This window comes from Podarcis filfolensis (assembly GCF_964270895.1).
Source record: "Podarcis filfolensis genome assembly, chromosome: 12".
Classification (NCBI taxonomy): domain Eukaryota; kingdom Metazoa; phylum Chordata; class Lepidosauria; order Squamata; family Lacertidae; genus Podarcis; species Podarcis filfolensis.
Genome location: NC_139614.1, coordinates 35971380 through 35988380, shown reverse-complemented (window position 1 = coordinate 35988380; position 17001 = coordinate 35971380). Strand labels below are relative to the sequence as shown.

Sequence of the window (17001 nt, the reverse complement as noted above, 5' to 3'; positions counted from 1 at the left end):
TTTATTCAACCATAATAAGGGCTTTATATAAGCTCCTCCAAATGAGTTGGTTTTGTTTTTTAGGGTAGTGTAAAACTAGATTGCAGAATAGAGGTGGAGAAGTCCTTTTGACCAGATAAACTCTCTGTGGGCCACATTTGACTGGTGAGAAGGGCTTCCCACTTGTCCATTGCCTGACATCATATATAGCCAAAGATTATTCAAGATTAAAAGGTAATGCTAAACCAAACCATGGCTTAACTCTGGGTAGTATGACAGTAGCAGCTGGCCATAATTTTATTTGGGGAACCTGCTTGTTTGCACTAAGCCATAGTTTGCAAACCGGACTGCTTTGTCTTTCCATTGACAGATAAAATACATGTTATCAATGGCATAAATGAGTTTGGTGATGGAGGAAAGAGTTTTCCTAATATTTCAACAAGTTCATTGTGCTTCTATAATTGAGAAATGGGATTTGTGGGTCTGAGTGAGGAATCATGAGGTGCTCTAAGGAACATGATGAAGAGTCTGGCCTGGTTCACCTATAATGCAAAGCCATGCATTGTTTCACCAAATTGTCATTTGTTTCGACGCCTAACCCAACTGAACAGAATAACCATAGGGCTTTATTCTGGCAACAAACCACAATGTGAAGTCAAGGTTTGTTGTTGGCTTATGAACCATGGATTGTTTAAACTCTGGTATGGCATTATGCCCCAACCCATAGGCTTGGTTTGTTTGGCCACCTCATTCTAGATGCTCACCAAGCTATAGGCAGGAGCAGCTAGAAAACAAATCAAGCCTTGGAAAACTAAGCTTTGGCTTGTTTGCTTATCTGTGAACAAAGCATGGTTAAAACAATCAACGGCTTAAGAGCTATGTGTGAATGCAGATGGTACATTTACACAGAGCTGTAAATCCATAGTATTAACTTTATTTTGAGAACATTAATTTGATACTTAAACAAATGCCCTAGATTTAACTAATGAAAAGCATAAAGTGTTTTGCAATTTGATGGAAAAAAGCATTAATCTGTTACTTCCTGACCCTGTCTGATTTGTAAGTGGTAGGGCTAGGATGAGACATGAAATAATACTGAAGCAGACATTACACATGCCTTCACCTTGCTGATCCTTTTCATGATGTCATGCACTTAGATTCTATGGTTTCCAGTTTTCATATGATGGATTTTATAAGACGGCGAAAGTTCTCATAATTATCCAGATATCATAGCTACTGTTTTGGGTAGAGATAGTACCGCATAATTATTTTGCTTTTAGAAATAACATCTTTTATAAGTTTTATGTTGCATGAGGCATTTTAAATGATATTAAGTTCCTCTAAAATGTTTGGCTAACAAAGCCCTAAACATGTTTGTGCACACAGAGCACATTCTTTGCATTCAAGGTTTAATCCCTGGCTTGTCTAGTTTAAAAAATCAGGTAGCAGGTGATGAGAGAGACCTTTCTTTGTTTGAGATATTGGAATGCCACTTGCAGAGTGTTGCAGAGTGCTATAATATTTATATCCCACCTTTCCCCCTGACAGAGTAGTCAGTACTGTGATGAATAGACAAGTGGTTTGACAGGTAGTGCTTATCCAGTTTGGGATGCCTCTGGTTGTCGCCCATCGTGGACACCCCTCCCTTTGCCCTCACGGCCAATCACTGGGCTGCTGTGTGGCCAGCCACGATGGCTCCTGGGATAGCCTGCCAAGGGAACAATTTGAATTTTCACCTATTCAGGGCCTTGGGTGGGTAGAGCTTTGGCAGCAGACTGGAGGGAGCAAGTCTTCACTACGATCCGCTGCCAGGGAATAAAAGCTGGCTGTGCTGCGGATCCTCAGCTGAGTCAACAGAAGAGCAACCCACTTGTCCACCCTACATGTTATTCTTTAGACACCAGTAAAAAAAAAACCTTGCTGTGGTTTAAGGTAGTCACTGTCTTTGGGGCCGGGCCTGTTTGGGGTTTTTCCTCATAGCAATCACCACAACTTTCAGCGGATAAGGCATTGGGTGGAATCCTTAGTCCAGTTCTGCGTCTGGGGTGATTTAGTGCATTACCCTGACCTCAAGCAGGTTTGATCTCAGGGTTCCCCGGTAAAGGGGTCTGATTGGAAGTTTCTGCCCTGAAGCCACGTGGGGAGCAGTAGGGCCATAGAACTTCGAGTAGTGGCAAGGGGAGGCCCAGCTTAGTTGACCTGCATCTTGAGGTGGCAGGTATAGCCCTGTCCAGTCCTCAGCCTTCCCTCTGCAGGATGATAATGGATACATGCCCAATGCCTAAGCCAAAGCTTATCTACGCCATTAATCAATAAAGTTGTGACCAAATTTTAATCCCAGAAAGTTGTTGTGTCTTGTTTGTTCCCCCTCTCATTCCTCATGTCTTTGCCCGCCAGAGTTGAGCACACTGTGAGTAGATCTACATTATTGGGCAACTTCATGGCTACATGTCTTTGTGAACTTTGTGAACTATAAAATAATTTTATAGTCTCATCTAAGGCCATGGTGTTTGGCTTTTTCTTTTGGTCTATTATTTGTAACATTAAGAGACTTCTGTACAGTAATGCAATAGAAATTTGAGTTTTTAAAAATAAACGAATGATCTGACTGTAGCCAGAGCCTGTGGTAGATTGGAGCAAGGTTTTTAGAAGGAGGAACGGCATCTGCACTGAGTGAAAGACAGACTGTTCCAGTCGCTGAGAATGGCAGGAATGGACGAAGATAAGCATAGCATGAATATGAACTTGTGGCAGTAAGAAAAGGAATAAGGGGGAACAGATAAGGTGACACAAAAATGCAATCCAATATAGGCTGCAAGTGACAAGATGAAGTAGGACAGATTCTTTTTTTCAAACCAATAGCTTATTTATTAAGGTTTACATATTCAGGCTGTCACCAGAAAGTTAATTTCCAGGAGGGCCAAGGGCATAACTTGGATGAGATTTTAGGCTTTTATCTTTCTGATGATCTCATAGGCAGCCAGAGTCTGCCTTTCTGTTAAAAAAAAATACTATCTAGCGCCAGGGGCTGGTTTGAATCTGTACCAATGAGCTTTGTGGATTTTTCTAGAGCATGAGAGGCGACTTTTAAGTCTCATCAAAACCCCAGAGATAATAATCTGTAAATCAAAATGGCATGAGGCTTTGCCAGGAGGCAGAAGAGGGAAACGTCAAATCTTATTTATACATACCTTTCCCAACATGGAGCCTTATTTCATTTCCTAACACACTTTTAAATCTAACATGCAATAATCCTGCTTCACTATGTTAGTAATTTAAACCACTCCACAGCTAATGTCACCAAACGCAAGCTAGAAATTAAGCATATGCAGAGAATTGTATAGCTTCATATTTGTACTTATCAACCCAGATGCTTTCAAAAGCATCGACAGCTGTAAACAGCAGTGCATCACAAGTAGAAAGAGTGTTCTGTAAATTAAAGCAAGAAAGTCGCAACCCCAAATGAAAGCTTATAAAAAGCAAAATAACTGGTATTTTATCTTGCAGCAGGTCAATAATAGATCTGCCACCTTCCACACATTTTAAATTTAATTTGCTTGTTAACACATTGTGTTTTAATGCAGTAACCAACTTACCTGTAGTTTGAAATAGTAGGTCAAAGGTTTGGAATAAATGCACATTTTTTAAAATCACATAAAACTATCTTAAGCTAATTACACTTTGAAAATGTCGCTCATTGAGCTGTTCATTTTAGATAGCACCTAAGGGTACTTCCATATGGTTCATTCAGAATTCGCTGCTTCATAGGATGATTCACCCAGGTTATGGCTGAATGAAATAACCATTTATGCAGAGCCCTCCTAGTGCATCACCACCACTCTAAGATTATGGTTGTAGTCTCTTTAGTTTTGACATACCTAGTCCACTTTCCTATCTTTCACAGCTGAAAAAGGACCAAGTGCCAAGAGCAGAAGACAGCAGCCCCTATAGGCTAGTATCTCAGGAAAATTAAGAAATGAATCACATTCTCCTCCACCGATGTCATGGCTGCTATATGAAAGGAGGAAAAGCTCTCTGCACAGGCCCATAACTCAGTTGCAGAGCACACGTCTTGCAGGTGCCAGGTATTTTATCTATGCACTGTATGTGTCCAGATAAGAAATGGGGTTCCAAGGCTAATTCTAGTTCTTATTGAGTCCTGACTGCTCTGTCTTGTAGCTGCCAAGTTCTACCGAGCACTGGAGCAGATGTTCAGATGGTAGGGTAAAGGTAAAGGGGCCCCTGACAATTAGGTCCAGTCGTGGCCGACTCTGGGGTTGCGGCACTCATCTCGCTTTATTGGCCAAGAGAGCAGGCGTACAGCTTCTGGGTCATGTGGCCAGCATGACTAAGCCGCTTCTGGCGAACCAGAGCAGCGCACAGAAACGCCGTTTACCTTCCCACCGGAGCGGTACCTATTTATCTACTTGCACATTGACGTTCTTTCGAACTGCTAGGTTGGCAGGAGCTGGGACCGAGCAACGGGAGCTCACCCTGTCGCGGGGATTCGAACCGCCGACCTTCTGATCAGCAAGCCCTAGGCTCTGTGGTTTAACCCACAGCGGTAGGGTATGGAACCCCAATTAATAAAATGTACAAAGACCCCAAATATATCTTGATTAGGTTGCCCTATTAAAACTCTTTCTCTAGTGATTTCCCCACAGGACCAGTTTATTTTTAAAACAACTAAAAAAACTCCTGGCATGTTTAAGAGTGAAGGCTGACACTCAGCTGCTGTTAGAGAGATAGAAACACTTTCCTCCAGGGGTAAAATGTACGGTAAATGCTTGAATTATTAAACTAGCTGCACGTTACACTAAATGTTATTGTGTTGCTTGCGCACATATTAATTTGCTTAATATGTTATAATATATGGTGGTAGATAATATTCAAGACAGCTTCTGAAGGTGTCGCCATATTGACTTGTTGCAGGAAATATAACTTGTGGCACCTTGAAGATTAACAGAGTTATTGTGGCAATCACTGTTGTGGGCTAGAGCTTGCTTTTCCAGACCTATGAAACTATACACATGCACCTAGGGCCAAAAGGGCCATGAAATTAAAAGTTAATGTATGTTCTCCATATGCATTACAGATGCAGAAAATTCAAAAAGATGCCCATGGGGAATCTTTGACATTATCTGGCAGAGAACAAGTCCCTTATTATAAACTTGTCTTATCCCTCCACTAAACAAACAGCTGCCCAGTCATGAGATACCATGACAGATCCACACCAGAGCAAACCATGACGGATCCCTAAATTATTTAAAGAGTCCCCTGCCACCTAAACTGCCTAAAGCACATTTAGCTTTAAACTTGCTTTCCCCATAAGAAAGTCAACTCACTGTCTCTTCCAATACGTCTTCAGTGCAACGTATGTCCAGTACTCTGAAGATGTGCAAGCTCTCCTTCTTTAAGTGAGAAAGTTGTCTGTGTCTACAGCAAAAAAGTGACTCTAAAGTGAAATGATGCCCAAAATGATTGGGCACCAGCAAGTCACTACGTGCACTAGAAAATGAAGTTATGTGCTGGGCCATCTGCAGCCACCCACACTCCATTGTTTCCACAGAAATGCCTTAGGATTCACATCTGGCCTACCAGCATTTTGGAGAATTAAAAATACAGGGGCCTTAACCATTCAGCCACCCCAAAAAAGCAAGCACCAGGGGTGGTAGCAGTGGCAGGAGTAATAGAGAAGAGCAGGGTGGCCAATACAGTGAAGGTGGCAAGGAGGTGGACCAGCACAAAGGTGACCAAGGCCGTCTTATCCATAGGCACTAGGGGTGCGGGGCGCCGGGCTCTTAGGGGTGCCAGGCCAAGAGTCTGGGGCCCGAGAGTTGAGTCCGAGGAAGAGCCCGTCCGTCGGTCGGAGTGCTGCGGTGGGCTCTTCTTCTGTGGCGTGAGTTTGGGGGTGACCGAGCCAGCGAGATGCTAAGGCGGCCAGCTGGCTCCGCTCTCCGTGTCTGGGACTAGGCAACCTGGGGGGGGGGCCCACCGGGTGGATCTTTGCACCCCGGCACCGCATATGCTTAAGACAGCCCTGGAGGTGGCACACAGGGTTCCTTGTCCAGGGCTCTCAAAACTGGCGGCATCTCTGAAGCAGTATGGAAAGCAGTAGTAGAACAGCTTAAAACCATTGGGTTCTTTGGCTGGTTTTGGTAGCCTACTGTACCAGTCTTGGCAGATGTCCTTAGATTGCTCCTAGGTTGTCATGAGAAAGAGAGAGGGAGGGTGGGGAAAGGAAAAAGACAGGTAGTGCCATTTTGAGGCTTCCCCCCTCTCTCTTTGATCTGTTGCATTCAGTGTCTACATTTTATATCTCCCATTACTAAGTAACCAGATATATGTCAATTTCATGCAGTAGTAAATAGGTGATGGAGGGTCACCAAGCGTGTTACCTTGTTCAGAGATGTTCTCGGCCTCAGACCATTCATAATCTTCACTTTGCATTATGGCAGCCTATCACAAAATAGGCACAGCCAACCACCAGGCAAGTGCTGGTTCCCTTGGCCTGAAAGCGAGATGAGCGCCACACCCCATAGTCACCTTTGACTGGACTTAACCATCCAGGGGTCCTTTACCCTTTAACCTTTTACCCTTAGAAAAAATAGGAGCTGAAGGCCATTTTGAAAAGCCATATTTGTGCTGGCTCTTCTACCAAAGTTCCTTTATGACCAAAACAGCCAATTTAATCAATGAAAATTCATGATTTAGATCCCATTCAGGATGAAGGCAAAAGCATGCTAACCCTCCAGCCAATCGGAGCTCTGCTCCCATGAAGGGTGACAATCCAAAGCCTTGTGTGCTTCTTCACGGAAGTGGGACAGTGAATGGGCTGTGTCAGCAGCTTGCATGGATAAAGCCCTAGGGCAGGAGTCTGGAGTTTGTAGCCCCAATTCCATTTTTGAAACTGAAGTACTGTAAGACATCTACAGTGTGATGCTTCATGAGACACTGGGCGGATAGTCCCAAGGCTTCATAGAGATGCAAGTTCCCAACAGGAACTCGGGAGCAGAGGAAGCTGCCTTATACTGCGTCCGACCACTTGGTCTGCCTAGTTTCAGGTTTAATTTGGAAATTTTGATGCATATTATCTCTTGAGCTTACACTGTGTGTTCCTGAACTATGCAGCACAAAAGCCTGTTTCCATTTAAGTGTTCATAACTCTGCCCCTCCCGATGAATTGTGAAACCTAAAGTTTCATATGGTTTGATCAAGGAGTGCCTGCAAAGCAAAGCATTCTACGTAGCAAATGAATATATATATATATATATATATATATATATATATATATATATATATATACATACACACACACACACACACACACACATATATATATATATATATATATATATATATATATATATATACTGCTGGGTATACAACCTTTTTTTTTACCGGCATTAAATTGTCATTTAGATCCTAAAATATGCTAACTGTACTCTCAGAGCTGCTGCAGCTGCATGTGTTGGAATGTAGTATGGCAACTGTAAAATAGATATTTGACAATGTGTAGGCAGAATTATGTTTTTCAGGAGGTTGCAAGAAAGAGCCATATTTATCACCATCTCCCTGTTGTCAAGGTAACCATGTTTCCTTGTTGGGTAGCGTTCTTCGTAGGGAGCCTAACTTCCCTTTACCTAATTATTGCTAGCCATTACATTTTCAATTCATTTTATGTCAGTTCTCTGGAACGACATCCTCGTTTCTCTCCAGGGTTAGGGTCAGCCTATGTGTTAGCACGTGGATTGTGCTGACAGCCTATAAAGCCATGTGGAGGAGATTTACAGTGAAAGGTAGGAAAGAGTGCGGTGCCAAACGTGTCCTTGAAACAGCCTCCCCCAGCCATTTTTCTCTCAATAAGTTTACTTGTAGCCTTGGAGGTCTCACCAGGAGAGTAATAGCTGGGCAAGGCAATTTCGGGGGAGCAGCACTGGTGGAGAAAGGATGTTAGGACAAGAACTGCTGGTCTCAGAACTGTGCTCGAATGTGATGAGCTGTAGAATTGTAGTCATCTGCCTAGGCAGCCAAGTACTCGCAGAACCTGGAATACCCATACCTACTGATAGTACCATTGGGCCCTTCTATCTGGGAATGGAGGAGAAACTTACCTAATTTGCAGTTTTCAAAATAATATGCAGACTTAACCATAGCCATCGTTCAAAATTTCCACTCCAGTTCTCCATAATACATAGTAATGTATATTAAAAATGCAAATAGTATGGTAAAGAGCTCATTTAAAAATGCATAGTTGAAAATAACATGCAAAAATGCATTATACTAAAAAACATTGCTTTGCAAAAGTGTGAATATTTGGAAAAAATGCATATCAAAACGTTTAAAAGAGTTTTTATGAGGACTTAAAAAAAATAAATCACAAGCTGTTGCAGAAATTATTCTAGACTTTCAGGCTGGAATAATGAGAAACAAAAAAACCTGAAAGTGATGTTTCCTAGATCCTGGGCCAACACTTTAACTTTGCATTCCCTTCATTTGGTTCTACTTGACTTGGACCCAAGCATCCCTTCCAACAGGGTATTCCTTGTATTCTGTCTGCCCTTCAAACAGAGTACTGTCCTCTATAAAGTAGGGCACATAGCCACCTTGATAGGCTCTGGGAAGGTGTGTCAAGAACATGAGCACACAGATGAGTACTCTGTGTCCTCTTGGAATGATATATTCAGTGCGTCTAGAAAGCAAGAACAACCCCAGATAAGTAAACACAGGAAAATGAACCTTCAGCAAGTTCATGTATGGGAAAGGGATAGCAGGGAAAGTAGGACAAGCTACAGAGTATTTCTAGCTCAGCACTTAGGCACTTAGTCCACAACACCAACAGAGGGTACTGTAAATGCTGCCCTGGCTGCTATCCCAATGCAGTATTATTGTACGATCAAAGTCATTCTGTAGAACTGCTTTTTAAAAATTCTTCGCAGTATATTTTAGAAGGTTTTTAGTATGCTTTTACCATATTGTAACTTTCACCTGTTAAGTAAACCAGGTTGCCTTCATTGAAAATGACAACGAGTCTTTTCGGGAAAATGTTTCAAAATGTAATGTAGGTTTACTGTACAACTACACCCCCCTCTCCCGGTATTTGAACTATACAGCTTTCTGGGAAATCTGTAGGAATAGCAGAAAGCTATGTTTGCTGTTTGTATACAAGACAGTCTTGTAATTAGCAGTGGGGGTTTGACATAGTTGGTCAATGGTCTCTGATCCCTGCTGAGCTGTGCATGGGATTCCTGGGGTCTTGGCCCTCAATCAGGGTCTGTGTTCCTTTGGAAAATTGAAGGTGTGGCAGAGGATGTTGTAGCTTTAAGAAATACGATTTAAAAACAAGAACGTATTTACACCTGAATTTAGATGGAGGGTGTCCAGATCTTACAGCATAGTTATCTCAAGAGGGGCTTGTTCCCCACAGCAGTGAAGCACAGCAGCCCAAAGTACCTCTCCCAGCCAGACTGCAGGCAGATTGCCCAAGATAGATACCTCCCTTTGTTCTCCCTTCTTCTTCCCATCACACCTTGCTAAAGACACTCTTTCCTGTCACCTCCCCCACCTTGGCAACCTCTGTCTGCCCAGGCCCAAGATTCCTCTTAGATTGGGCCATCAATACCTTTTGTAATACTAACATCACTATCCCAGATGAGCCACTGGCTCCAAATTATACTCCAAATACTCCAATACCCCAAATAATAAAAATCATACAGTTTATTCATTTCTAGGGTTTGGGGCGTCCTCCCTCAAACCTATAACATTGTATTTTTGAGGTGTTGTTGCAAGTGTGTACTTGGATTCGCATGTGCACAACTAGCACTTGAGTATGTTCATATACACACTCCTGAGAATTTTGTAATCCTGCCAATTTTACAAAATTAAGGGGCAGGCTTTTGTTTAAAGCTCAATATTCTCAAGTGCAGTTTTAGATATTTTAAGCTTGGTTGCAAGGAAGTTTTAACTCTTTTTTTGTTTTTGTTTTTAGGTCACTCTAGCAAGGACATTTGTGACGCCTTTCACTCCACTCATGCTGAATTGTTCAGATAAGACCCTTGAAGTACTGCCTAAATAAGGGAAAAACCATGGGGACGTTAAGCTCGCCGTAGAAGCAGACCAGTATAGGCATTCAACAAGTTGTAGAGTGCAAGCTATTTTACCTTACTGATCTTTGCCATTTTTCTAACTGAACGGAAGAAATGAGAATGCCGTTTCAAGAATCTAGGGAGAATGGAAGTGAGGAGGAGGATGAGAACTCTGAGGCAAAGGTGGGTGGTTCTGATACATTCTGTAAAGTGCTAGGGAATTCATTATGTGATTTGTACTCATTTTTGGCATGCCTTCTTTCTTCTATAGGTGTTCCTTAAGCCTGTTATTGAGGATAGAAACATGGAGCTTGCCAGAAGGTGCACTGAAATGATAAGTGACGTAAGTAAAGGTTCTTAGTAGTGTGTTAATTCCTTATTAAATTTTTGGTCATGTTTCAGCTAGACAAGATTTTAAAAGCACGCATCCAAGGCTCTAAGTATAAACGGACCAATTTGTTCCTGAAAAATATGTATGCATATTTGTGAAAGGGTTAGCGGTTTTCCTTTAAAACGGCATTGTGAAACTGGCTTTTCCCATTTTCAATTTTCCCTTTTCTTTGCAAAGTGTTCCAACGTTTCTAAGTTGTCAGTAGAAGCTTATTCAGACTACATTAACAAATTCTGATGGGGTTTTAAATAATGTGGAGCCCAAATTTTTTAGAAGTTGGCTTTAAAGTGGCATCATGAAGGCTGAATTTGAGCAATAAGTGACTCCTTTTCACAACAACTCTGAATGTTGTTTTCTGGGACATCATTGCTCAGATGGAGCTGGTGAATTTCAGAGCAAATGAGTCTTGGCTTCAGGCATTCTTTTGGTGGGTTTGAGATAGAGAACTCATCTTTGTCATGTCACTTGAGCCCCCGAAAAACCTCCCTAGGGAGACATGACTGGCTTCTTCATTGCATGGTCTGTGCCATTTGGACAGTATATGGTTCTTTAAGAAGACCTTTGGGGCGTTGCATTTTTTATTATTATTGGAGGTCCTTGTTGCTGTTTTTTATACCTTTGGTTTTGATTGTTTTAATTTTTTTTTCTGATGTTGTACAGTGGTACCTTGGGTTACATACGCTTCAGGTTACATACGCTTCAGGTTACAGACTCCGCTAACCCAGAAATAGTGCTTCAGGTTAAGAGCTTTGCTTCAGGATGAGAACAAAAATTGTGCAGTGGCGGCACGGCAGCAGCAGGAGGCCCCATTAGCTAAAGTGGTGCTTCAGGTTAAGAACAGTTTCAGGTTAAGAATGGACCTCCAGAATGAATTAAGTACTTAACCCGAGGTACCACTGTATATGTGTTTAAATTTTATTAGCTGCTCTGGATTTCTCTTTGAAAGAAAGGCAGAGTTAAGATATTTCACTAAATAAATAAATGTCAGCACAACTGTGATTCCACTGAGGTAGCCATTGGCCATACCATAATCTCTCAGGTTCAGCGCGACCATCTGTGAAAGGGTGATAACAATATTGAACTGCCTTGAGACAATATACTGAAGCCATCTTGAACATATGAAAATTCTTAACTATGGCTGTATCATGGCCATAGTATTAGTTTTTCCTTGAGACCCACTAATTTCAGTGGCATGGTTGGTCACTTGCTTAACTGTCTTCTGTTCAAAGCAACAAGACTTAATTGTGCTTAACTTTAACAGGATTGTGCCTTAATCTGGGTGGTGTTGCTGCTTTTATCACATACACAAAATTGAAACTTGTCAGATCCACAGTGGATATCCACGAAGAACCTTCTTCTCTAGATCATTGATTTCTAAAGCTCTTTTCACTGGCTTAATGGAAGTCTGTTGGATTTCTGCCATTATGAGCACAGTGATGATAACTGAAATGTTTAAGTGTCCTCATCTAGCCACTTTACATCTTTCTGATGTCCAGTTCCTAGCACTGATTCAAGCTTTGTGTTTCCTTTTCTGAATGAGGTACATAGAAGCTAAAAGCATGGGATGCCTTTGCCCGGCAGCGCTGTGGCCCATAGATTGCAGCAAAATACTGGGGCAAGATTTTACCCAGTTTATTCTCTGTGTGATGGGCTCATGGGAAAAAGCTTTCCCATGAGCCCTTGCTGAAGAGAGGAGGGGAAAGTCTATATAAGGCTGCTTTCCCTGGATCTCACAGCCATTTTGTTTGAGAGGTTCTGGCACGCCCACCCTTGGGTTAGAGCCTTCACTGAGCAATTTTGGGCCGGAAATGAATTTTTCTCTGTCAACCTGATAAGCACTTGGTTGGGGCTTTTTCTACCTTTCCTCAGTGAAATTCATAGGCGGAAGAACATCGTATGAGGGTGGAAATGGCATTGGTCAGGATCAACATAGTATAGGGGCTCCCCATAAGGGGTTGAGGGGGAGGATTGACCACAGCAAACCCAAGTGTGGGTTCGGTATCTGCTTGGTTGGAATCTGCACCCTGGCCCCCCAGTGAGACCTTGCTTGCTTGTCTTGCACTACAGCAAGGTTCAACACTGGCCGACAGTTTATACACAGTTTATACATGCACATGCTAATATATTATTTTCTGCTTCTCCTTTCCAATCCTATTCTTCATTTACAGGTCCATTATAAAGGAGCATATGAAAAATCTAAAGGCCAGTGCATATTTGTTCCTGACACCCCTCAGCTAAAGCATGTGAAAAACATCTCTGCCTTTATTTCTGAGGTAAGGCACAGAATATTTGGGAAATTGTTTGGCAATATGTACAGTCCCAGAGTGGCAATATTTACAGTTCCAGCACTTCCACCCACTCCCAGCTCAGACAGCAAGCTCTGGAAAGATACTATGGTCGATGGTATCAAAAGCCACTGAGGAAAATTAACAGGAATACATATTCCTGCTTCTCTCCTGATATACAGGGCAGTTTCCTCCAAGAGTGCCTGGATCTGGTCTGCAACCACCCACTCAAGAACCTTGCCCAAGAAGGGGAGATTGGCGACTGGCCTTCAGAGTGTGGCCTGCCACTTGCATTGGACTGATCACATGTTGGGACAGCCTCATGGTGTCATGGTAGCCGTGAAGTCCTGAGCCACCCCAGAGCCAATTGCCTCGGCATGGATGTTGAAGTCCCCCAGAAGTTTGGGGGTCCTCAACACTGCCTCTGAGACTAGCTCTGTCAGCTCAGGTAGGCAGACTGCTGGGCAGTGAAGTAGGAGGTAAACGAGCAGAATCCCTAATCTGTACTGAGATTGCTTAGTGCCAGGAACACACATTCTAGATCCCTCTCAACTGGACAGAGAGCCTTGACAGAGCAATGACATTTTTATGAGCCACAGCAACTCCTCCCCTCGTCCTTCAAGTCTTCCCTGATGCTGCATTGACTATACAGGTGGACATAGCCTGTGCCACCCTGCTCACCCGCCCAGGTCTCAGAGATACAGACCAGATCGGCCCCCTCATCCACAATCAGATCATGGATGAGGAAGATCTTATTCAGAGTTGACTTGGCAGTCAATAGCAGCAGCTGCAGACCCAAGGGCTGGCTGATAGGACAATCATAGCGCCCAGGTTGGAGGAGGGGCTGGCACATGGCACTGTCACTAACTGCTTATCTGGCCTGTCCCACCTACCACACCATGCCTCCCCTTACCCAGAATTACTGAGACTGCTCCCTCTCCTCCCAGGCACATGGATCAGTGTCCACAAAAGTTTATTCCACAATAAAGTAGTTAAGTCTTTAATTGCTGCAACAGACTAACATGGCTGTTGCTCTGGAAACTGTCACTTTTATAGGACTCTTAATTCAAAAACACATTAGTGTAAATTGATATTGCATGATTTCAAGTAACATGCTAGAATTATTTTAGAATCCAAGTTTGGCTGAAAAATGGAATTGTTAGATTGTGTAAGAGAGTAATCTGTAAAATGGATACAAAATTAGCAATTCTAATTTATTTAACATGTTATTGATGTACCAAGTATAAATCTGTTGGGCGCTAGGTCATAATACTTAGGTGCTTTGATCTATTTATAGATACTCAATATGTGTGTCATTCTGTATTTTTATGTGTATATTCTTTGGGTCTTCCTGATTCCAGATGCAAGTCAAACACTTCAACATTATTTGTTTTGGAAATGCAAGAAATATTTATGGACTGTAGTGAACACACACGGCAAAATTCAGCAATATTCAGGGCAGAGTGTGTGGTTTTGCATAAAGGTTTTACATCAAAATATGTTCCCGACTTTGTGCATGTTTGAGAATTCTGAATGGCTGTGAAATAAATGCTTTCACCTACATCCCCCTACATTCCCCTTTTTATTTATTTTAAAAATATGTTTATTTAATATAGCAAAAACAAGGATAACAAAACTCTGGTGGACAACATGGGGCTTACACATGTAGGATATATCACATAGAGTTCTTCAGTTGGGTTGGTCTGTAGAGGGTCAGTAAAGAGAAACGAAGCAGGGTTGGTGAGTGGAGGCTGTCATGGAAGTTGGAAAACAAAAGGGAGCCTCTCCAGGGGAGCAGATATGGTTTAAAAATATATATTATTACATTAACTCTTTCAAGTGGGTCTGCCACAAATTCTGTGAAGATAACTGCTTACCATAGACAAAAACTTTTAATGCTGCAATCAGAATCTCAAAGAGATGTCTATAAAGATTTGTCACCAGAGATGGGCAAAATCTATTTTTATATCCAGTTGTCAAAAGGCATAATGTTGAACCTTTCGTCCTAAATGTCTTTTCAATCTGTTTGAAATAATTGCTGCATTATTTCTCTTCCTTCTAGGCACAATACAAAGCAGGTGCAAAGAAAGACCTCTCCAACTCAATCTATCAGCAGATGCCAGCCACAATTGACAGCGTGTTCGCAAAAGAAGTTACGCAGCTTCAGAGCAAAGTAATTTTTATAAAAAAATAAGTATACTGTATATTTAAGCAGCCTGATCCATTTCCTGCTGGTACACATGCCTATGCACATGGAAGAAAGCACCTCCCCTTTAGGGTACTTGTTGGGGCCTTCTGCCTCCACTTGTTAGCTGTCAATCATTCTATCCATTCCTTTCCATGCCTCCCATAAATGTGTCTAGAAGACCTACTCCTCCCCAGAGTCCCAGTGTACAAGTTACTCTATGATCCACCCTGAAGTGTTCTGTCTGCAGCAATGTTAGTAACTGGTAAGACTGGCTAGTACTCCCACTTCAGGAATTCTCTGAACAGCCTCTAACAGCAGTTCTATGACAATGGTAAAATGTCATAGGACACAGCATAGAACTTAGTGGCACCCATTGCACCCATACCACAGGGTGGAGTAAACATTTTCTAGCATCACTTTCTGGATTCTTCCACTAAGATAGGAACAAAACCATTGCAGTTTTTGATTCTTCCAGTTCCCAATCTAGACAGAAGACCCAGAAGGTCCACCATGATCAATGGTACTGGAAGCTGATAAGAGATCCAGGAGAATCAGCAAGGTTGCACGTTCCTGACTATCTCCTGGTATAAAGTTTAAGTCAGCCAGGGTGAGCAAGGCAGTTTCTGCCTCAAACCTGCGTCATAAGCCAGATCAAAGTGGTTCTGGACAATTAATGTTTGAAGCTAGGCTGCCACTCCACACATTTGAGCACCTAACCCAGAAAAAGGAAATTATACAGTTTGTTTGGGTTCAAAGATGTGTATTTCACATGAGCCACCTCACTGCTGTCTGATTTGAGGTGCCAAGAAGGAACAACCATACTCTCTTTAAAAATATAAACAAGACTTTTCATACTCATTCCTTATTATATGTATGTTATTCAGGAAGAGTGACCTTAAAAATCTCAGTCTAGAATAAATTGTTTTAAGAAAGGCAGCTATGATTTTTGCAAGGGAGAAAAACATTCGCTGTTAGCGATACCGCTTGAAATCTGAAGACATTCGAAAAATAGACTTTGATTTGTACACCTTAAGTATCCACAAGCAGGCGGAAACAGGAAATTGCAATCACGGTTGTGAGAAACAGATGTATAATAAACAGCTTATAACAATCTAGATCAGCGCAGTAACAGGTAAATCTGTAATCAATACAGTCTCTTAAAATTGCTGGTTGCAAAGAGTTAAGAGTTTAAGTGAGCTTTCTATTGTGATAGCAGTAAATTACAGAATGTTTTTAAATAACATACTTAGTTTGATTTATAAATGAGATTAACATAATTTATCTGGCTGTCAATGCATTTCTTTTCTGGCCCTGTTCCAAAACAGCATAGCATACAGTTTTACATAGTACACCCCCCCCGCTTCAGTGATACAACAGAACAGATACAATAAAAAACTGACTATAAGATTAAAATAAAGTTTGTTAGCGCAGCTCTGTCTTGTTGATGTTCCTCATATAAAACATATTCCTAAATAATTAAATAATGAAACTGCTATTAAAACATTTGTTCTGAAACACACATCCTTTTTTTAACAGGACATACATAATATATATTAGATGTAGCATGAAAATGTAAAACCTGCAGACACATTTATTTCCCATTTGTAACATAAATCACTGCATTCTGCTGCAAAAGCCAGGGAAAGTGGAATAATTTCCTCTTGTCGGGTTTCCCAAAAACTATGCCTGCAAGGAAAATGAAAGGGGAGATGGTGGTTTTACAGCAGAGCTGAGATTTGTCCCTTCCCAAACCACCCTCATCTAGACTCGCATCTTCCAAAAGTGCAGTGTTCGTGCACAGACAGGTTTGACATATGCTGGAGGGAATAAAATGATAATATTTATATTCTTCTCCCTCTTGCTTTCCTTGCCTTTCCTCTATATTTATTGTGGCTCCAGTGTCCTCCATGACTTACAGTACTGTCACAGAAGATGGAAAGAACATTATATTGCTCAGTGCCTAATTTGATGTTTGTTTTTTAAAAAATGTTGCTTGTGACCAAGAGCCAGGGGTAGGGCAAGCCATGACCTCCATACACGCTGCCCAGACTTGTACCCAAGGGGGGTTACTTT

At 41.9% G+C, this 17001-nt stretch overlaps 1 protein-coding gene across 14 annotated transcripts in view; it reads left to right on the top strand.

The window, feature by feature from the left end:
- Nucleotides 1-17001, top strand: part of NEBL (nebulette) — a 174823-nt gene that overhangs the window by 115514 nt on the left and 42308 nt on the right. For 9 of the 14 annotated variants that reach the window (XM_083579368.1, XM_083579361.1, XM_083579371.1 and 6 more), the window contains 4 exons: nt 9968-10247; nt 10336-10407; nt 12624-12728; nt 14803-14913. The exons of 4 other annotated variants lie outside the window; for them this stretch is intronic. In XM_083579368.1, coding sequence (XP_083435494.1) covers nt 10179-10247; nt 10336-10407; nt 12624-12728; nt 14803-14913 — 357 coding nt within the window. In that variant the 5' untranslated portion in view covers nt 9968-10178. Of the gene's footprint in view, nt 1-7698; nt 7779-9967; nt 10248-10335; nt 10408-12623; nt 12729-14802; nt 14914-17001 lie in introns of all 14 variants that reach the window. One more of the 14 variants, XM_083579372.1, reaches the window with a different exon arrangement.